The sequence below is a fragment of the Astatotilapia calliptera genome, chromosome 3 (genome assembly GCF_964374335.1).
Source record: "Astatotilapia calliptera chromosome 3, fAstCal68.1, whole genome shotgun sequence".
In the NCBI taxonomy this organism is placed as follows: Eukaryota; Metazoa; Chordata; class Actinopteri; order Cichliformes; family Cichlidae; genus Astatotilapia; species Astatotilapia calliptera.
The window spans coordinates 71,086,953-71,109,571 of NC_137424.1; the positions used below are offsets into that span (position 1 = coordinate 71,086,953).

General features: G+C 40.6%; 1 protein-coding gene across 1 annotated transcript in view; it reads left to right on the forward strand.

Moving 5' to 3' along the window:
• Positions 1-711: 711 nt before the first annotated feature.
• Positions 712-22,619, forward strand: part of LOC113010303 (polyamine-transporting ATPase 13A2-like) — a 40,660-nt gene continuing 18,752 nt past the window's right edge. Inside the window, exons 1-19 of the mRNA XM_080291644.1 lie at positions 712-861; positions 2,059-2,177; positions 2,324-2,579; positions 4,790-4,810; positions 5,468-5,526; positions 5,628-5,694; positions 5,781-5,860; positions 5,970-6,047; positions 6,133-6,202; positions 6,509-6,643; positions 6,748-6,814; positions 14,553-14,684; positions 15,615-15,773; positions 17,768-17,878; positions 17,962-18,008; positions 19,868-20,056; positions 20,163-20,369; positions 20,581-20,691; positions 20,810-20,957. Coding sequence (XP_080147770.1) covers positions 712-861; positions 2,059-2,177; positions 2,324-2,579; positions 4,790-4,810; positions 5,468-5,526; positions 5,628-5,694; positions 5,781-5,860; positions 5,970-6,047; positions 6,133-6,202; positions 6,509-6,643; positions 6,748-6,814; positions 14,553-14,684; positions 15,615-15,773; positions 17,768-17,878; positions 17,962-18,008; positions 19,868-20,056; positions 20,163-20,369; positions 20,581-20,691; positions 20,810-20,957 — 2,206 coding nt within the window. The remainder of the gene's footprint in view (positions 862-2,058; positions 2,178-2,323; positions 2,580-4,789; positions 4,811-5,467; positions 5,527-5,627; positions 5,695-5,780; positions 5,861-5,969; positions 6,048-6,132; positions 6,203-6,508; positions 6,644-6,747; positions 6,815-14,552; positions 14,685-15,614; positions 15,774-17,767; positions 17,879-17,961; positions 18,009-19,867; positions 20,057-20,162; positions 20,370-20,580; positions 20,692-20,809; positions 20,958-22,619) is intronic.

Consider the following 22,619-nt stretch of genomic DNA (forward strand, 5'->3'; position numbering starts at 1 on the left):
AGAACAACAGTGAATCAATGTTATTTCAATGTCAGTGTCAGGTTTCATCAGTATTTCAATGTTGTTTCAACATTGGTTTTGTGTTGACATTTCAATCCTGACGATTCTGATGGTTCAGATGGAAAATCAACATCTGTTCAATGTCTCCTTGCTATCTGGGAACTGTCATCGGGTTGCAAATCACCGCTGTTAAAGCACGTTGTCTCACACAGGTGACAGGTTCTTATGATCCTAAATAAAAAGGATGAAGACCTAAATTTGGTGTTTAATGTTCGAGTGGATGATATTGACTATAACTTATATGTGACATCGGGTGCGTTGGTGTGTTTTGGGTGTGGCGTGGTTGGCCATTTAGTTTGAGCGTGTCCTGGCAAAAGTGTCTCTTCGCATAATTTGGAACAAACTCAGGTGGAAGGAGAAGGAGCAGAGAACAGCAGAAGCCAGAGATTTGGGGAGCAATGACTTAACCTAAACAGGAGAGCAAAGTGGTGAGGGACCTGGTCAGAAGGTAGCTGCAGTGTAGGAAAAGCTGACTACAGAAGAAGAAAATGTAGAGCAGATTGTCCACACTCAAAGATAGATTCACAGGATAATCAGGAAAATAACACAGGTGTAGTGCAGGAGAGCTCCGGGGAGACTCAAGAAGGGAGAACAACTGCAAATGATCCTCAAGTAGCTAGCTCTCACATTGGGAATGATGCTGTAGGCAAGATGGAGTTGGGAAGCTCAGGACAGAATCGGGTTGACTCTGATAGTGATATGGACGAAGAGGATGAAGGCGAAGAGGAAGGCTGGACTGAAGATAGTCTGGCGAGTTCAACCTATAGAGCCTCTGTTAAACTGCAGAAGAAAGGTTACAGGGTGCAAAATGTTAAACACTTTCTCAAGGTCACGAAGAATATGAAAAATATGAAAATAGAGGATTTCTTTCCGGACAAGAAGTTGTTTTTGTTGTATGTGATATCACAGTTGGGCAATAAAGGCAGGGGTGATTATACGGACAAAGAAGTCTATAAACTGAGAAAGATGGTTGCAAAACTTAAGCAGGAATTTAATAATGACGAGGAGTATGATGGCATCTAAGGTTTTGTGTTTTCTATCTTTATTTATCCTTGTATCTTTGGTGATGAGTAACTTTAGAGTCTCTACTTTAAACCTGAATGGAGCCAGAGATATAAGGAAGGGAGTCAGAGTGTATGAGTTAATGAAATTAAAGCACATAAATGTATTAATGGTCCAAGAAACACACAGTGATTGTTCAAATGTGACAGACTGGAATAGGGATTGGGAGGGTGAAGTTATTTTGAGTCATTTAAGTAGAGCCTGTGGTGGAGTGAGGCTCCTTTTTTCGAAAGACTTTCTGCTTTCTACCAGACTCTTATGATTTTCAGGAGGTGGTAAAGGGCAGGCTAATGGTGGTGAAGGCAAAGTATGAATGTTTCGCGATTGTGTTTGTGAATGTGTATGCTCCAAATTTGAGGCCAGAGAGAGATCTTTTTTAACGCAAGCTTGAGGATGTGTTGTGCATGTGTGATCCAGAAGAGTTTCTTTTTTTGGCTGGAGATTTTAACTGTACAGAAAATGATCAGTCGGACAGAAATAATTTAGAACCCCATGCGCCCTCACAGACAGTTCTAAAGCGTTTGACAGAAGCACAGTCTGTAGTTGATGTTTGGAGGGAAATGCACAGTGGAAAAAGACAATTTACGTGGGCTCAGTGTAGAGGAAACTTTTTAACTGCAGCTAGATTGGGCAGGATATAATGTTTTAGGCATCATTTTGGAATTTTTAAAGAGTGTAGCATACATCCGGTTTCTTTCTCTGATCATGCTCTGGTTTCTTGTAATGCTTTTATTACAAATCTTAAGCACAAGTCTGCGTACTGGCATTTTATCACTGCTTTGTTACTGGATGCAAATTTCAAGACAGCGTTTAGCTTTTCCTGGAGAGTGTTTCAGTCTAGGAAAGATGATTTTATGTGTTTAAGGCAGTGGTGGGACCGGGGCAAAACCGAAATCAAAGAATTTTGTCAACAGCACGCTTTCAATGTCTCTTCAGACTTCAGCCAAATCTATGAGAGAACTGGAGACTGAAATAGTGGAGCTGCAGGTGTCTGCAAATTCCACAGGAAACCGAGGTTGGCTGACTTGCTGGGCTCTAGAGCACAGGGGGCACTGGTTTGTTGCAGGTTTCAAAACCTTTCTTTGATGGACGCTCCTACGAAATTTTTCTTTTCGCTGGAGAAAAAGAAAGGACAAAGCAAGTTCATACATGGTTTGAAGTCCTCTGCTGAGGATCTTTTGACAGCGGATGGTGACATCAGGTGGAGAGCAGCAGATTTTTACTCTGAGTTTTACCGTTCTGAGTACTTGGAGGATGAAGAAACTTTTAATGCCTTCTGCAACGGTCTCCCCAGACTTTCTGAGGATTTCGCCAAGGAGCTGGGGGAGCCTCTAACATTGACTGAGATTAATACTGCCTTCCAAAGTATGGACGGAGGGAAGGCCTCTGGCATAGACGGACTTCCGATCGAATTTTATGCAGCTTTTTGGTCTTACCTGGGTGTTGATGTCATGGAGGTTTTTGAAGAGTGCTTTTCTACAGGATCTTTACCTCAGAGCTGCAGCATTGGCATTTCTCTTTGGTGCTGGTTATACAAAAAAGGAGGCATCAAAATTCAAGCTGCTAAATTTTGTGGTGGGCCAAGCAAAATATTCTATATATAAAAGTAGAAAGGATAAGATTGATAATTTTTCAGGGAAAAGAGTTGATACTACTTTTATTTTACTGGTTAAATATAGAGTTAAGGAAGAGTTTCAGTTTTACTCGTTGATGAATAATTTAACAGAGTTTTCTTCTCAGTGGTGTGTTCTGTTATAGATGGCCGTTTGTACTTCAGCCTTATGTTCATGTGACAGTTTTGTTTATTGTTTTTTTCCCTTTGTGGCAACACTTGTGATGTCTTGATGTTTATTTATTGGTAATAAATGTGTTTTTAAAAATCAAATCTTTCTTTCTTTCTTTTTCTCTCTTTCTCTTTCTCTTGTGGAGGATCAATTTGTTTTCAGTTCTTTGTTTCTGTGATGGCTTTTGTTTTCCTTTTTTTGTGATGTATCTGGTGATGGCCTGATTGTTTTTATTGTGAATTAATGTGGAGGTAAAATAGTAAAAAAAAATAATCTTGAGCCTTTCTGACACACATAGCAGCAGCAGTGATTCAGGCAAACTAAAATTACAGGTTGAGTAAGAAAAACTGCAGGTATCCTGAATTATATCCTGAATGGTCAAAGTAATTTCAGTCTATGGGCCCAGAAACTAATCCAAAATGTGAAAATTTAGATCTTGTGTGCTCATTGCAAATGAAGTGTTTTAGGCATAACTTTGGTGACTGTGGCTTCAGAGATCCACAGTCTCAGATTATGAGAACATTTAATTTGTGTAGGATGGTTCATTGGTATAATTTTATCTATAATGAGGGAATTCATACCACTAGGCCGATAAATATTTGGATAGAGACAACTATTCAGGTACATCTACGCAAATAATTTTAAATAAAACAACTGAGTTGAAGTGCAGACTTCCAGCTTAAGTGGGTTAGACAAAAAGATGCATAGAAACATAATCCCTAATTTCAGGATCTCAAAAGTAATCAGACAAATTAAATAACTGAAAATAAAATATTAATTTCTAATACTTGGTTGAGAACCATTTGCTGTTAATGACAGCCTGAAGTTTTGAACTCACAGAAATCACCAGATGCTGGGTTTCCTCCTTTTTAATACTCTGCCTGGCCTTTACTGCAGTGACTTTCAGTTGCTGTTTGTTTGTGGGTCTTCCTGTCTGAGGTTTAGTATTCAACAAGTGAAACGCTCATTTGGGTTAAGATCAGGTGACTGACTTGGCCATTTAAGAATATTCCACTTCTTTGCTTTAATAAAATTCCTGGGTTGCCTTGACTGTATGTTTTGGGTCATTGTCCGTCTGTATTATTAAATGTTATCCAATCGATGTGACTGCATTTAGCCTGATTTGAGCAGACAGTATGTCTCTGAACACCTCAGAATCCCTTCACCTGCTTCTGTCCTGTGTCACATCACCAATAAACATTAGTGTACCAGTGCCACTGGCAGCTGTGCACACTGTCTCCACTACGTTTCACAGATGATATGGTATGCTTTGGATCATGACCTGTTCCACACCGTTTCCCTACTATTTTTTCTTGCCATGATTCAGTTGATCTTGGTTTCATCTGTCTAAAGATTGTTTTTTTTTTTCAGAACTTTTCTTAGATGTTTTTAGCAAAGTATAGTGAAGCCTTTCTATCCTTGATGCTTATGAGTAGCTTGCACCTTGCAGTGAACCCTTTGTATTTACTTTCATGCAATTTTCTATTTATGGTAGACTTAGGTATTGATACTACTACCTCCTGGAGAGTGTGGAGATTCTGCAATCATCCATCCATCCAGTAGATTTTGCCATTCCTGATATTTTAGCAATTTCTTGGATGGGTTTGTTCACAAGGACATTCAAACCCCTGCAACACAACAAAGTCATTCATGGAGGGATAAATGAAAAATTACCTCAGTGAAACTGACAGCAAAAGATATGAAGGAAAGACGAGCTTCATGTGAAAAATAATCCTCTTCTAGAACTGCTACACTTTGCAAAGCCATACAGCTTTAATAGTAGCTTGTAATTGTGCACTCTGGTCCTGACAGGTCAACAGGATTCATGTAAATGAGCTCTTGTGAACTGATGTAATCCACTGTTTCTCTCTCTGTCCCAACAGGATTTACAGGGTTATAAGTGGGTGAGTTGGCGAGTGTGGTTGTGTCGTCTGGGTTTCGTGCTTTCCCTGGGTCTCCTGTGGATTGCATTTTACTGGTGGCCACGGTTTGCTGTCCTTGTCCGCTGCAGTTCCTGCCCTCCAGCTTTGGCAAATGTTCTAATATTAAAAGTGAGGACACCCAGAATTATCACAGACACTGGATTTTTTTTTTTTTTTACAAATTTTAATTTACCTGCTTACAATTTTATTCCACATTATTCCTCCATGTGCTAACATGCAAAAGAAGGTTTACCATCTATGCTTTGTTACTTTCAGATGGGGCCTGATTTTTTTAAGACTTTGTATGTGAGGAGCAGGATTTTAAATTTCTTTCATTTAAAGCTCTCAATTAAATGTCCTCTCTGTTATAGTTCTGCCACTTGCTTTGTTTTTTATGGTTGTTTTGATCCCACATCATACGTGAACATGTTCTGACATGGAAAATTGGAATATATAGAGTAAATTTGCACAGGGAATTTTAAACCTTGACAGTTGCTTTTAGTTTTTCTTCTTGACCACATTTTAGATTGAGCTGTATGTTCAAAAAAACTACAACAACATTCTTTTGTAGTTTCCAAGAACACAAAACCTTTATCAAAATAATTTATGTTTAAAAAAAATTATATGTTTTTTTCCCAGGACTCTTCTGGCCAGCAGTCTGTGGTGGAGGTCCTCACTGAGGAGGTAGAGGAGGGCAGGTCAGCTCTGTCACCTCTAACCTGCCAGCTCTTACATATTTAGAAAAACACTGAAGTAAAACTATGTGTCTAGTATAGCTAACTTTGCTGATTCCTCACAGTTTGGAGCTGCTGGGAGAGCTAGAGGAGCCAGACTGCAGAGATACTGTTCATCTGTACACAGGGGAGGTAATGTGAGCTGTCTTTAGTAAATTATTTTCTGCTGACTGATTTCTGTCAAGCCTGTGGAAAAAGTGAGCTTTACTTGTTTACAGAAAACGCTGCTGCGGTACTACCTGTTTGAAGAGCTGCGATACATCTGGGTGGACAGGAAGGGTGCTTTCTGTCGTGTTAGGTACTGGAAAAAGAAAAAAAAACTGTGAGATTTAACTGTTAAATTCAAAAGGAGAAAATACCTCAGAGCCCACTGACATATTACTACAATTTCTCATCTCCGGTCTTAGTTCTCTTCATGAAGACTGGACCTGCAGTAAACTGTATGACTTCCAAAGCGGACTGAGTCCTCAGGAGCAGAGCTCAAGGTAGGAGAGGATATATGAATGGAGAAATGATCAGATTGTTTTTAATCCAACAGGATGACTGTAATTACTTATATGACTTTTTCAGGAGAAGCATATATGGAGCCAACCTCATCAATGTACCAGTAAAGCCTTGGATAAGGTTGTTGTTTGAGGAGGTGGGATTATAATCACATTATTATTATATTTCTATTACTATTATTATGTACATGTATTTTTTAAAATTACAGTGCTTCTAAATATTTGAAGTATTAATGTCAAGGGCCGAAAGGCCAGTATGTGGGAGCTGAACCAAAAAGCAGACTCAAGGGACAATAAGACTGAGAATTTAACAAAGCTTTATTGAACACAGCAGTGGAAACGTAGAAGTGCAGCGTGGGTCTCTGGTGTGCAGGCACTTAATTTATAGAAAAGTCACATTAAGTGACCAATTAAACTGTTTCCGTCTTTTTCTGTTTTTGTAGATTCTCAACCCCTTCTATGTGTTCCAGCTGTTTGGCATTGTCCTTTGGATGATTGATAACTATTATTATTATGCCACAGTGGTCCTTGTACTCTCTGCCTTCTCCATCGTTTACTCACTTTATGAGACCCGCAAGGTGAGCATGTCATGTGACGCATTATTGAATTACTATTCATTTTGTCTCTGAAAATGAATGTTAATTACACTTTTTTTCCCTTTTTTATATATATTACTTAAAAGCAAGCTAACACTTTGCATAAGATGGCCAGGTTGATCACAGATGTCACGGTGTGGAGAAACTCAGGAGGTGAGTTTTAATAAGTGCATCCATACATCGACCACTACTATACACAGCTACTGATGATACAGACAGGGGGGGTTCGTCTAGTAATACGTACAAGAAAGTCAATTCAATTCAATTTTATTTATATAGCGCCAAATCACAATAACAGTCGCTTCAAGGTGCTTTATATTGTAAGGTAGACCCTACAACATAAAGTCAGAGAGACTTTCCCTCAAGTAGGTTGTAGACACAGTATATGCACATATACATACAGAGCAATCTGTGGATGTTTTTCCAGTGCCTATTTTAACCCCAAACTATCCCCAACTAACCTAAATCTAAGTGAGTGGTTCTTCTGCCTAACCCTTGCCAAACTGTAATGGGGGAAAATAAATAAATAAACTAACACTTCTGAGACCATTTCTGTTTTAAAGTACTTCTGCCAGAAAATGTCTTTAACTGCTATATTTTACAAAACTATTAGATCTCAAGCTGACTGGTCAATTTCAGTGACACTCTTGGAACAACATTAATTATTCATAACTAACATGTAACTAGAACTGTGTAATAGTTTGATCAGTTTCAGTCCAACACTAAGAGTTGGTTACTAAAATTAGTTGGTTGCCAGCACCTACATCCAATGTGAACATATTTCTGCAAGTCTAAGAAAAGCTTTCTGGACTACCTTAAATGTGTACCTACAGTTCTCTGGATGTTCAGCATTGACAGTATAGAGCAGATCAAACATCGCACCAAAATCTGTAGCAGTCACCCAGGCCCTCCGGGATCTGCAGCCTCTAAACCAATGACACTTATCCAATCCAGTGACTTGACTGCTTCTCCAGCAGGTTCTCCATGGTCCCTCTAATACAGGACTCAACACAAACACTCCTTTATGAAGAAAACAATGGAAGGTTTATAAATTATTTGTCAAGGTCTGCACCAACAGACCATGTGGAGGGAGGAAGAGGAACCAAAAGGAGACACTGACGAAGATGGAACTAAGTTGCAAAGCGAGCCTTTCTTCTGGCTAATACAAAACCAAAAAATGACAAGAAGACTAAACAAAACATGAATCTCCTGGATAAAGAAAAACTAAACCCAACAACTAAGACAAGACTTTAACTATGTGTGAAACTAAAACAACGAACCTAGAACACGAGACCTCTTCAAAATAAAACAGGAAACATAACAGGAGAAAGACATGACACAAGCATGATAACATAGGAAACACAGATATGAAACATGACAGACTAACACACGTAGACTCAATATGATGAACCGATAAGGGAGACTTAATGCATGAAAATAAGACACTGAGGACAAGACCATATAGTGAACAGGAAAAGACTCATAACAAAGAGACAGAATAACATAAACTAGACTTAAAACTCAAGACAACCTGATAATAATACTAAAACTTAATTTTAGTATTATTATCATTATCATTTTCAATGTAACATAATAAATCACAAATACAAGAATAAATTCAAAATGCAGGGTCACAGGCCCAGCCCCTGACGTTATTCAGCTTGTGAGTCATATTTCAAAGAACATCTTGGAGAACATAATTGAGCTAATCACAGCATAAAAAAAGTTAATTGAACAGAAAAAATACTGGTATCAGCTCATGTCCAGTGTGTTGCCTATCAGACAATTAAGGGTTAAAATTTTTAGTCAGATTTAGTCAGGTTCAAAAGGAGCTTCTTAGGCTAATAATATGTTCATATTTCCCAAAAGTTAGCTTACCTAGTAGGTCTTTGTGATCAACATTGTTGTTATTTGTATGTATGTATTTATTATTATTATTATTATTATTATTATTATTATTATTATTATTATTATTATTATTATTATTATTATTAATGCACTGAGGTGGAAGCCCGCTCCTTAGCTGGGCTGCCGATTCCAAACTGTTCATTTTGAAGTCTGGGTTTTAGGTGGATTATTAAGTGAGCAAGGAAGGAAATTTCCAGGAAACCCAGAGGCTCATAAGAAATGAAGTCATCACAGATGATTAGTGGCATGTAAATGTCTTTAGCAGTGATTATACACAGGGTGTATCTTTTAAACTCTGCAAAAGCCTCCTCCAACTCTTCTGGAATGGAATTCCAGTCAGTGGGGTCCATGTTTGTGGTTGCATCCTTCTGTCACAAAATGGCTGTCATGCAGGATGCATGAACCATATTCGGGACCCGACCAATAGGGAATAAACTTAAAATCAGCTATATTGCTGGAACTCACAGGGAAAAGATAAAATTCAAAAACAAGGCTGGGCTGTTGTCAGAAATGCAAAAATCAGCAGAAGAAGGGAGAATGCAGCTGTGGGAACGATGAAAAGAAGGAGACAATAAATACATATGAGATAAAGAGGAAATTATGGTGGTGTCATCGGTATATTTGACAGTGGTGTTACTGGTGCAAAATGAGCTTTCAGGTTGCTCAGCTTTGGAACCATTTTGTAGGGTTGTACTGTATTAAAGGCAGAGCTGAAGTCCACAATTATTTGGATCAGGCATTGATGTGAGACAGGATGAGTCTCTCAACACATTTAGTGATGACGGTAGTATAAACAAATTTTGAGCACTGGAACAATCATGGCTGACTTGGGGCAGATGCGAACTGCAGACTGGCCTGATTCTACTGTAGCTTAATGGGCGTGTCATCTCTCTCTAAAGAAGCAGATCGGTGTGGGACTCACTGTTGCATTGGTTGAAGTGGGTAAAGTGGTTCAGGATGTCAGGTAGGGTGCTGTCTGATAAGTCTGATGATGTATGGGTATCTTTGTAGCCAGTGAGTGTCTTGATCCTCTGCCACATGTCTCTGTATTTGTTGCTGCTGAAATGCTCTTTGATGCACTGTTTGTATTTAAACTTTCCCTTTTTGATGGCCCTCAGCAGGGATTGATGTGCCTTGATGCATGACTGCTGCATCATCACGTGCTCTAAACAAGGCACGCACCTCACTGTTCAGTGTAACCGGTTTCTGCTTCACCCCGCTGCAACAGTTCGGCCCAAACAGACTCCTTGACTCTGCGTTGTGATGTGTTTTTAAGAAGGCAAGGAGTCTCTGATTGATTGTTGCCACTTTATTTCCTGAATGGAAACAACAGTGTTGTATCAGTGCAAAGGGCTCGCCACACACCACTCCGCACAGCACACTACGGCAGAACATCCCATTAGCATTCCGCTTTACCGTACAGTTTTACACAATAATAAACAAATGAAAAGTACATAAAACTGGTGTTGGACATGTGTCCACTAAGCACTTATTACACTCGGTGCCCATCAGCTAATCAAACATGTTTTATGTGTCTGTACTACTTAGCTACATTATGTGCGGAACAATACAACTCACCTCTCATATGGCTACGGCAGACTGGCAACACTGACTGCAGCCAGCCTCACCTAACCAGCCACACCGAGAGGGGGGGGGGGGGGGCGCTGTTTCCCCATTACACTGACATTTGTGACAAGTGGAATAATACCACATAAGCACTGTTACACCAGCGGCTTCTGTTTTCATAAAATTTAACAGTCTTCTTGGTTCTTGGTGTCTGTGCATTGTTTGAATTACAACAACATTTGTTTTTCTCAGACAATATACATCATTTACCCTTAATGACAGATGTCTCTATTTTTGTTCAAGATTTCTCACTCTTAAATTGTTATTTTGAAGTTTTATTGAATCATCTGAGTGCAGTGCTGTTGTACAAAGATAGATGGAAAAATATTTAATGGAAATGATAACACTAATAGCATACACAAATTCAAAGGAAAAATAATTACTTTGATTCCACCATATATATTTAAGTGTCCATGATCCTGTGTCAAATTTAACTTTAAAAAAAAAATATTCAATATCTCTAAAAATTTCACTCTACATGGGAATCTGATAATTTACTGTATTTTCCGACCATAGAACGCACCGGATTATAAGGTGCATTAGGTGAAACAAGACCGTCAGAGAAGTCAAACCTTACTCAGCTCATTCTTCTTGCTTCCTCCACTTCTGCACCATTGATTTATTCATGTTGAATTCTTTCGCAGCTGCTCTATTCCCATGTTGTTGCAGTATATTAATAACCTTGTATTGTGGATGGATTATCTCAGTTGTTTTCATGACTGACATTTGGTCCATTTGCAGCATCCCGTCAACTTTCATAGAGTGGACTGTGCTAATATTATGCTAACATACTGTAGCTGTGTAGCTAGTGATCATGTAGCACAGCACTATATACCAGCTAGTCCAACTTCAGTACAAACGTCACTGCTGTTTTGTTTTCTGTCTTCATTTATGTCGGAAGTGATAGCAGAGCTGTATGTTTTTAATTTTTTTTTAGAAATCTCAGTCAGAACATGGTATATCATCTTTAGGTGGAAACTAGCAAGCTAACTTCCTGCTAATTTCTAACTCAGTTAAATTTAAAAAAAAATCTGTTGACATGGATGCCTGGATGTTAAACTTAATTCTTACACCTGGTAAAGCAGCAACGCTGATTTGGACAGTTTTTTTTTTTTGTTTGGTTTTTTTACACTCAGTGATACATGGTTTCGATGCTGATGACATCGATTAGTACACAGACTTAGTCTGCGGATTTATCAGAAAATGCATGGAAGATGTTGTCTCATCCAGAACGTCAAAATTCAAGTCAAATTCTACCCAAATCAAAAACCGTCGATTAAAAGCAATGTTTGCGCGACACTGGTGGCACAGAACACTGCTTTTGCCTCAGCAAACACATCGAACTACAAACACGCACATTATCAACTTCTGAAGACAATCAAAGCAGCCAAACATGAGTACAGGGACAGGGTGGAACAGCAATTTGACAACCCTCGCAGTATGTGGCAGGGACTAACCAGAATCACAAACTTCAGAGGGAAAATCACCGTGGTGGTGTGTTGTTCCCTCGATGCTGGACAGGAAACTGCAGGATCTAGGACTGAGCAGCTCTCTCTGCAGCTGGGTCCTTAACTTCCTGTCTGACAGAAGCCAAGTGGTCAGACTGGGCAGCATTACCTCATCCCCTGTCATAATGAACAGTGGTACTCCACGGGGGTATGTACTGAGCCCTCTCCTGTACTCAATCTACACCCATGACTACACGGCTACTAGCAACTCCAACATCATTGTGAAGTTTGCAGACGACACTACAGTGGTGGGTCTTATCACCAAAGGTGATGAGATGGCTTACAGGGAGGAAGTCAGCACCCAGACACACTGGTGCCAAGAGAACCATCTCACCCTCAATGTCACAAAGACAAAGGAGCTGATAATGGACTTCCAGAGGTGCAGAGAAGTACACACCCCCATCACCATCAATGGCGCTGCTGTGGAGAGAGTGAGAAACTTCCGTCTCCTAGATGTACATCTGGCGGAGGATCTCATATTGTCAGTGCACATGAACAAAACAGTGAAGAAGACGCAGCAGCGCTTCTTCTTTCTCAGGAGACTGAAAAGAGTCTGTATGAGCCCCCGCATCCTCAGGACCTTCTACCGCTGTGCTATTAAGAGATCCCCACTGGATGCATCACAATCTGGTACGGCAACAGCACTGCTTACGACCACAAAGCTCTCCAGAGAGTGGTGTGGTGTGCCGAAAGGATAATTGGAGGTGAGCTTGCCTCCATATCCAATAATCAAAACACATAAACACTCCAGAACTCCAAGGTCTCCAGAACCAGGACCATGACGGTGATGTTTATACAGTGTAAAGCTCACATAAGTAGAAGAAAGCAGAGCAGAAGATCTGTGGCATTGATACCCCCTGGAGCACTGATAAACCACACTGAGATGCAGTACACAAGTAGACTCTCAGAGCATCCATAGAACGACAGCAGCAGCTCATTGACTAGGGTATTGTTCCCACGCGGGAAGTGGGGCTGCTGCTGTGTCTTCCTGATCAGCGCAGTGCTGTTGTATTTCCAGGACAAGTCATTATCTAGTTGCAGGACCAGAAACGAAGTGAGAGATCCTCTCCAAATAGTATCTATTGATCTGTATGATCTGTGTGGGCGATCGTGGCTCAAGATTTGGGAGTTTGCCTTGTAATCTGAAGGTTGCCGGTTCGAGCCCTGGCTTGGACAGTCTCGGTCATTGTGTCCTTGGGCAAGACACCTCACCTTTGCCTACTGGTGGTGGTCAGAAGGCCCGGTGGCGCCAGTGTCTGGCAGCCTCGCCTCTGTCAGTGCGCCCCAGGGTGGCTGTGGCTACTATGTAGTTCACCAGTGTGTGAATGACTGGATGTGTGTAGCGCTTTGTGGTCCTTACGGACTAGTAAAGCGCTATATAAATACAGACCATTTAGAGTCAAATCTGCTTCTCCTGAAGTCCACTACTATTTCTTTAGTTACTGTGGTATTGAGGACCAGGTTTTCTTGCTGCACCATGATGCCAGGTTCACCATCTTGACCCTGCAGACTCTCCCCCTGTGATAAGTCCGACCACTGTTTTGTTGTCTGCAAACTTCAAAATAGAGTTTTTTGGATGGGTGGCAGTGATGGTATTGGTGTAGAGAGTGTATAGTAGGGGGCTCCAAATACATTCTGGTGGGGAGCCAATGTTGAGGCGATGCTGATTTGATTCTCTTTGTGCTTCTGTTAATCCAGAGGGAGGTGGAGTTTGGGAGGCTGAGGTTTGTTTTGTTATTTGTCTTTTGGAGATTATTTTGTTAAATGCTCAGCTGAAGTCAATGACTGCCCTTGTGTTCCAAATGGGTCATGTGTGGGGGGCTATAGCTATCGAATTCGCAGTCTGGTATCCTTATATGGAAACTGGTGGGGGTTGAATGTGAGTGAATGGGGTGGCTGTAGCTCAGGTGGCAGAGCAGGTCAGCCACTAATCAGAAGGTCAGTGGTTTGATCCCAGGCTGCCTCCTGGCTGCATGCCAAATATGCTTGGGCAAGATACTAACCCCATGTTTGCCTACTGGTGGTGGTCAGAGGGCCCGGTGGCACCAGTGTCCTGCAGCCTCGCCTCTGTCAGTGCGCCCCAGGGCAGCTGTGGCTACAATATAGCATGTCATCGCCAGTGTGTGAATGTGTGTGTGAATGGGTGAATGACTGAATGTAGTGTGAAGCGCTTTGGGGTCCTTAGGGACTCGAAAAAGCGCCATACAAATGCAGGCCATTTACCAATTTGTGTGCTGCTGGTAGTCTTTTTGGGGGGACAGGGATGATGGTTGAGTACTTCAGGCAGGGTGGGGGAGTGGCCTTTGCCAAGGACGGATTGGATATTTTAGTGAAGATCGCTGTGACCAGGTCTCCACAGACCTTCAGTACCTTATCAGGGATGCCATCAAGTTGTCCTTTTTTTCTGGGGTTAACTGTCCTTAACATGAGCCTCATGTTAACACCAACACAGAGGAGCCAACTCATCAGGCCAGGACTCTGCAGAAATGTAGACCCCCCTTTTCACTAAAATAAACCCGTACAGTGTCCACATCAATCCAGATGTTTCACCAATCAGTCATTCTGTCTCCTGTTTCACTCCACCTTAAGACATAAATAAGACCCTGAAATACTTGAAATATTCTACTTGGATCAGTGCCTCATCCACAATCCATGGTTTCAGACCTTGAGGTGCTAATTTACATGCCAGTGCCTTCACCCTTGGCTGGCAACTACCCCACTGCAAGCTTCTTCTTTTTCTTTTTTTTTACCAAATAAAGCCAAGCTACCTTCATCTGTGTTTTTTTTTTTTTGTATTAAGCCCATAAATGAAATTATATATAGTTCTTATGAGTTCTTTGTTTTCTCAGCAGAGGAGGGTGTGAGTTCGATAGACCTGGTCCCCGGTGACTGTCTCATCATCCCTCAGAAAGGTCTGCTGCTTCCATGTGATGCTGTGCTGCTGGCTGGGGAGTGTCTAGTTGATGAGAGCATGCTTACAGGTACATAGCATACCTCAAAAGAACAACCAGATAGAGTTTCATAAATGTGCTGCTGCTCTAAAATTTTCTAGATATCCCATACAGATGCATGTGAGAATACAAAATGGCCAACAGAGTCAGACTGGAAAGTGAGACAAATCAGTTTGATGTTTGGAAGCTCGAAGTAACGTAAAATAATAACTCAACCCAAATGGATCATAGCAAAAGTAACAAGTTGTCTGAAAATGTAAAGAGTAGAAAGCACAGATATTTGCTTAAAAATGAAGGGAATAAGAGTAAAAAGTAGTCATAAAAAACTACTCAAGCAAGGCACACAGAGTTAAACTGAAAGTGAGCCATTTATTGTCTGTTGGTGGTAAACGCAAGAAGGTAAAAAGCTCACAACATCATATGTACACACAGAAGGGCAATCAGGGAATTGGAGAGGAAGTGGAGACAGCTGGGGAGAATGAGACACAGCTGAACTAAATTACAGAGGACAAGACAAGGGAACCAAAACTAAAAGCACAGAAACAATAACTTTCAAAATAAAACAGGCAGTGAGATAACAGGGAAAACAAAGAGACATAAATGAACTAAATACAGAGACTTGACACAAGAGTATAATAATAATAATAACTTTGTAGAGTGCAACGTGTGTCTTCTGGTCAGCTGTCTGCCATTTGGATAAAAAATTTATGTCACAAAGTTAGAACATATATAAAGAGTGCTGTAAAATATTAGAATCAGAGATGGTCGAGCATAAAATGTTTTAAAACTTGGCTGATTTGAGATGGAGTGACCCTGAGAATGTAATCTGATAAAATGAGTAAAATTTGAAAGAAATCAAAGGCCTGTCAGTATGCTAACCTCTTCCAGTTAATTTAAAACGTTGCTGTAAATAATCTTTTAGTACAAGTTGTTCAAGTTGTTTTTGTTATTTCTCTCCAGGTGAAAGTGTCCCAGAGCTGAAAACCCCACTGCAGGCTAATGACAGGCAGTACAGGTCAAACACTGAGCACAGACACACCCTGTTCTCTGGTACTAAGATTATTCAGGCCAAGGGCGGCAGGTCAGGAGATGGTGCTGTTGCTGTTGTCACAAACACTGGTGAGTAGAAAAACTGATGATTTCAATGCCTCTGAGCACATATATTACTGAGTGGTCAAAGTATCCTTAGTCAAGTCATGTCTAAAACCTTCTTTTACTTTTTTTTTTTTTAACCCTTTAAGGCCGATTGGAGCGGGCATGCTCCATTTTGCATAACTATTTTTAAGTCCCAGTAGAATTGCAACCACATAAGCTAGCTCAATATTTTTTTTTTTTTTTTTGCATACCGGAGGAGTTGTGCTTGCATCTTATGCATTCAGCTTGTCCCTCAGGTCACAGTTTCCTTCTACATATAACTTTGCAAAACTTGCATAATTGCATAATATTTCAGAACACTTTACTGATCCGATCAGCTGTTCATAACACTTCCTACGTTGGAATAGATGTCAGCGCGAACTATCGCATGTCTGCCATTACTTGCCAAAACTGGAAGTAATGTCATATGTGGGAAATGTAGTTTTTACCTTCAGGGCCTTTATAGGCCTATATTGGTGTTTTTAAGAGTTTGTTTAAGTTTATACTTTTCTGTATAGTTTCTGGGATACTTAGAACTCAAATTGCACTGCTGGAAATGATTTATTTTGATGCACATGCTGTTTTGTTTTTGTTTTTTGAAAATTTGCATTATAATAGGGATAAGTTAATTGATTAATCCAAATTGCCCATAGGTGTGAATCTGTGAGTGAATGTGAGTGTGATTGTTTGTCTCTTTGTGAAACAGACTGGCGACCTGTGCAGGGTGTACCCCGCCTCTCGCCCTATGACAGGTGGGATAGGCTCCAGCGCCCCCCACGACCCTGAAAAGGATAAGCGGAAGCAAATGGATGGATGGCATTATAATATTTATTTTTGTATATAATATTGGTATCTCAAAAATAAAACTATAAAGAAACTGAAAATATGTTTCCTGTTGTTGCAAACTTTTTTGTGCAACTTTTTTGTATTTACAGTTTTGATGGATAAGCCTCTTAAACTTCTCTCAGTAGTAATATGTGTAAAAAACAAAAAAGATTTTCAATTTTTTTGTAGTTTATTGCAGTTTTTTACACTTTATGTAGTTACTATGTACTTAATGCATACATATAATTAAAATTTGCGCTATAATGGTTGTATTAATGTATAGCAACTAGAAATGCTCTCAAAAATTGCACTACAGCATGTAAAAATATAAAGATAAGCTCTGGCGGACTTGGTGCTATGGTAGGTCTTAAAGGGTTAATCTAGTGGGTGGTTGCCTGTGTTCACATCTTCTCTAAATATGAGTGTTTGCAGAGAAGAATAAAACATCTGTCCTAACATCAGAGGACTGGGTTCTCCTGCAGTTTTACTGCTGTTCTTACTTTGTTCTTACAGGCATCCTAATAACATAACATAATAACAATAGCATAACATTTATCCATCCATCCATCTTCATCTGCTTTATCCGAGGCCGGGTCGCGGGGGCAGCAGCCTAAGCAAAGAGGCCCAGACCTCCCTCTCCCCGGCCACCTCCTCCAGCTTGTCCGGGGGAATACCAAGGCGTTCCCAGGCCAGCCGAGAGATATAATCTCTCCAGCGTGTCCTGGGTCTGCCCCGGGGCCTCCCCCTAGTGGGACATGCCTGGAACACCTCACCCAGGAGGCGCCCAGGGGGCATCCTTGTCAGATGCCCAAACCACCTCAGCTGGCTCCTTTCGATAACATTTAATTAAAAAAATTTTTTATCTAAAAAAGGAAATATGTTCAGTGGATAGTGCTGTCACCTCACAGCAGGAAGGTTTTCAATCCACTGGCCAGCTGGAATTGTCCTTCATGGCAGTTGTATGTTCTGCTTGTGTCTGTGTGGCTTGGCCACAGTCCAAACACATGTTAAGTTAAACTGAAATGGGTCTTTCAGTTTAATACTCAGATAATCCATGTCTGGGAAACTGATTGTTAAAATAACAAAAACTCTCCCAAAGGAAACTACCTAAGCTGCCCTACAGTTTCTGTATGTTTGCCAATTTTCTTCCACAGGGTTTTTCACAGCCAAAGGTCACCTAGTCAGATCCATTTTGCACCCTCAGCCAATCAACTTCCGCTTTTACCAAGATGCTGGCAAATTTCTCCTCCTGCTGGGCATTGTTGGTAAGGAAAAAGGCAATTTAACAGATTTGGAACCTTAAACCATTAAAAGTTGCTCCAACATCTCCAACATCATCTTTCTGCAGCTCTCTGTGGCTCTATTTACATTTTTGTGGTCCTCTACAAACAAAATGTAAGTGCCAGTTTTAATTTATTTGTATTTTATGTCCTCTTATATTGTCTCATCTATCTTGCCTCTGTCATCCCCACAAAGACTATGTCTGCTCCAACATTGGTTGACTGATTCATCAACCACAGATTTTAGGGTCTTTACCAGGCACGTGCAGAGGGGGGGGGGGCTAGAGGGGCTTGAGCACCCGCCCCTTTCCTGATGGGTGCCCAAAGTGCCCTTTTGTTGAGGCAACTTTTAAAAAATTTTTTTTTTTGTTTTTAATGTGTGTGTGCGTGCAGAGTCCTGTCTGTGCCCCTCAACAATAATATTTAACTATTAATCACAGTTTTGCTAAATATAAGGATCTGGCTCGCATCAGTCACATGATCACATTTAACCAATGATCGCCCTTGACGGCAGAACGCGCTGGTTACGAGCCGGGAACGAGCTCACAAAGAGCACGCGCATTTTTAGCGGTCCGGAGCTGTAGGAGAAACACAAGTTAACTCAGAGACACAGACTGTCTTGTTGCAACTGACGAACTGAAACAAACGAGCGTGCTGTGTGTGCAACAGCGCGACAAACATTACCTGTCCTTTTATTAACTGCACAAGTAGTGCTGGTCACAGCTGCTGGCTACCTGTGTAAGGCTGTCATGGGTCTGTAGCTCTGTCACCGTTTTAGGGAACATATTTAGTTTTAAAGTATTTAGAACATATTTAGTTTTAAAGTAAGTTTCCGGGCTTTTCCTGCCTTTCTGGGGGGATTATATTTCACTAAAAAACGATCTAATATGCATGTCCACATAATTATGCATTATTATAATTATAATATATTAAAAAACACACGCTGTATTTTAAAGAACATACATTAAGAAGCAGATTACCGGTATATTAGATTTATATTTTAAATAAGACAAAATTTGGATTTTACAGCAGTAAAATGATTGTATCTCTACAGTTTAAACATGTAATAAGCTTTTCCCTGCACAGAGTGGATAGTGAAACAAATGGAATCATCATAATGACGTTATTTCATATTTATTACTTCCCCCTCCTCATTGCTTTATTATTGTAGCTCTAGTAATGAATAATAATGTAAGGATTCTGGATCAGCACCATGATGCCCATAGTATATACAGTATTCTGAAGAAGGTCTAACATGTCACTGTGTGTGCGTGCATGTGTGTGTTTTATTTAGCTGGATTTAAAAAAATATTACTCATGATATAACATTGTCCAGACATGGCTGGTAAGGACATGAGGAGGAAACAGCAGGAGCTGTGTGAGGCTACTAAAGGCAGGGCTATAACATTTTTCTGTCATCATTTTATTATAGATTAAGTGCAAGAGTTGTTAGGTGTGGATAATTAGATTATAGTTTATTGCAATAACAAGTTGTGCCTTGTTCTCAGATAGACAGCAAGTGGAGAGTGATATATGAAATGATGGGATGGAAGGAAGAAGAGAAGCAAAGAGTGATTCACAGGCAGAGCCTAAATTATTTCTCACAGTTTTTTGTTGCCTTTTGGTTCCAAGCGCTGTCACCAATCTTTGCATTTTGTTATTATCTCATGACACTTGTTTAATCAGCTACCATCTCTCCTATGGACTTTTTAATGTCTACAGTCTCAGATCAACACAGCCCTTCCCTTCCCATATTAGATTCTTGATGAATGTGTGTTGTTGTTATTCAGCCTGGTTCAATGTGCCCCTTTTTAACTTTGAGCACCCGCCCCTTTAAACCTCTCTGCACGGCCCTGGTCTTTACCTTAATTTATAAAGCACATTGAGGCTACTGTTGTTGTGATTTGGTAAATAAAATTTAATTTATTGAATTTTGACTAAACCCATGAGTGATCTGTGGTTTGATATGTCTAGGCAACCTGGCAGGAGCTGTTTGTTAGGAGCATGGATATTGTGACCATTGCAGTGCCACCTGCCCTGCCTCTTGCCATGACTGCTGGCACTATCTATGCCCAGAGAAGGTTGAAGAAACAGGGTATATACTGCATCAATCCACCACGCATCAATGTCTGTGGGAAGGTCTCTCTCTTCTGCTTTGACAAGGTCAGGAGGGAATATGCTACCAGAAGCTCAATGTGCATGTGGAGATGAGTTACAGTTCCTTCACATGTAAGTATTTCTTTTAATGAGAGTTAATTTGATTTTCCAGACAGGAACTCTGACAGAGGGGGGTATGAATGTGGAAGGAGTGATTGAGGGAGGACCTGGTGGTTTCTCTGAGCTTGTCCATGACCCCAGCCTCCTCCTTCCAAAGCCCCTCCTGTTCAGCCTGGCCTGCTGTCACACTCTTACCCTGCTAGAAGGTCAGCCCCAAGGAGACCCTTTGGAGCTCAAAATGGTCGAGTCCACTGGTTGGGTATGAATGAATAGATATTTTAATTAACTAATTTCAAGGCATTTCATTTTGCATGTCTGTCATTTCATTACTTTTGATGTGGTTTTTTTAAGGCAATTAAGTTCAGTTCAGTTGTGTATAAATCACAAATCACAGCAACAATTGCTTCAATGTGCTTGGTTAGGTTAGCTTAGATTAGTTTTGATCAGTATATTTTTTTGTAACTTTCTAGACTCTCCATGAGCCTGAGGGAGATGGGAATGTGGTGCCTGCAACATTTGGAAGGCACAAAGTTTTGGCATTGATGAGACCTCCAACTCAGTCTCTCCAAAATCGAGAAATAGTGAGTCTTGCTATCATTATTCGTATAATGAGTTCATGTTTTTGTAGAATGAGTAATCTCTTTTTAAGTCTGCTTTCTGGAGTTATGCATTTATTGTTCGCTTTCATGTTGCTCTCAGCCTGCAGTTGCACTTGTGCAAAGGTTTCCCTTTTCCTCTGGCCTGCAGAGGATGAGTGTAGTGACTGTGGCACATGGATGGGACTCAGCTCTCGCTTTCATGAAAGGATCACCAGAGATGGTGATAAGCCTCTGTCGGCCTGAAACAGGTTTGGTCACAAATTCTATATAATAATGTGCAAACGTCCTGATCCAGGCGTTCATATAATTTTTAAGTTGTCCTTCACCAATATCCCAAAAGCTTGATTCTGTTCATCTGGACGCAGCATTTTCAGTGGGAGAAACCTTCAGCATTGAAAGAGTGTCCACTGGCCTGTAGGTGTTTATAAGATTGGGGAAACCTGCAGTCAGCTGAGACTGAAGAAGTCACCTGGATGAGTGAAGAAACGTTTCTCTTACTGAAAATTCTAAATCCAGATGAACAGAATCAACTTTTGGGATTCACATACCTGGATGACTGAGCATGCATCAAGACACTCTTCACCATTAGTCTTCCAACTTTCTGAAGGTTTTTTAATCTGACCATTTTCAGATGACTGTTACAGTTTGTTAAGCCTCTGACCCATCATGCATAAATTAATTATAAAGTTTCTAACAAAGACAGTTTACATTACATAGTATGTTTCCACCAACAATATGATTTCCAAAGAGCTGTTATCTGAAACCTTGGCATATGTCAGCATGGTAAGTGATGTGTTCTTAAAAATCTGAAGAAATTGGACAAAAGAAGTGTGAAGTCTAAAAACATTATAGCAGCTGAAGAGCCATTTCCTTAAAAAAAGAGGAAACAATCCAGCAGCCCTGACACAGGACCTGAGAGATGATCTGGACCTTCACCTGATCATTCACTGTTCACTAAAGCTTATTCAGAGATGATCTCAGTGAAGGATGGCTGTCAGGAAGACATAATTAATGAAGGGAACCAGGTGGAAAGGCTGAGGTATGAAAATTCAATTCAGTTTTATTTATATAGCGCCAAATCACAACAGCAGTCGCCTTAAGGTGCTTTATATTGTACAGTAGATCGTACAATAATAGATACAGAGAAAAGCCCAACAATCATATGACCCCCTATAAGCAAGCACTTTGGCGACAGTGGGAAGGAAAAACTCCCTTTTAACAGGAAGAAACCTCCGGCAGAACCAGGCTCAGGGAGGGACGGCCATCTGCTGCGACCGGTTGGGGTGAGAGAAGGAAGACAGGATAAAGACATGCTGTGGAAGAGAGACAGAGGTTAATAACAGATATGATTCAATGCAGAGAGGTCTATTAATACATAGTGAGTGAGAAAGGTGACTGGAAAGGAAAAACTCAATGCATCATGGGAATCCCCCGGCAGCCTACGTCTATTGCAGCATAACTAAGGGAGGATTCAGGGTCACCTGGTCCAGCCCTAACTATATGCTTTAAAAAGGAAAGTTTTAGGCCTAAACTTCAAAGTAGAGATAGTGTCTGTCTCCTGAATCCAAACTGGAAGCTGGTTCCACAGAAGAGGGGCCTGAAAACTGAAGGCTCTCCCTCCCATTCTACTTTTAAATACTCTAGGAACAACAAGTAGGCCTGCAGAGCGAGAGCGAAGTGCTCTAATAGGGTGATATGGTACTACAAGGTCATTAAGGTCAGATGGGGCCTGATTATTTAAGACCTTGTATGTGAGGAGCAGGATTTTGAATTCAATTCTGGATTTAACAGGAAGCCAATGAAGGGAAGCCAAAACAGGAGAAATATGCTCTCTCTTTCTAGTCCCTGTCAGGACTCTTGCTGCAGCATTTTGGATTAGCTGAAGGCTTTTCAGTGAGTTTTTTGGACAT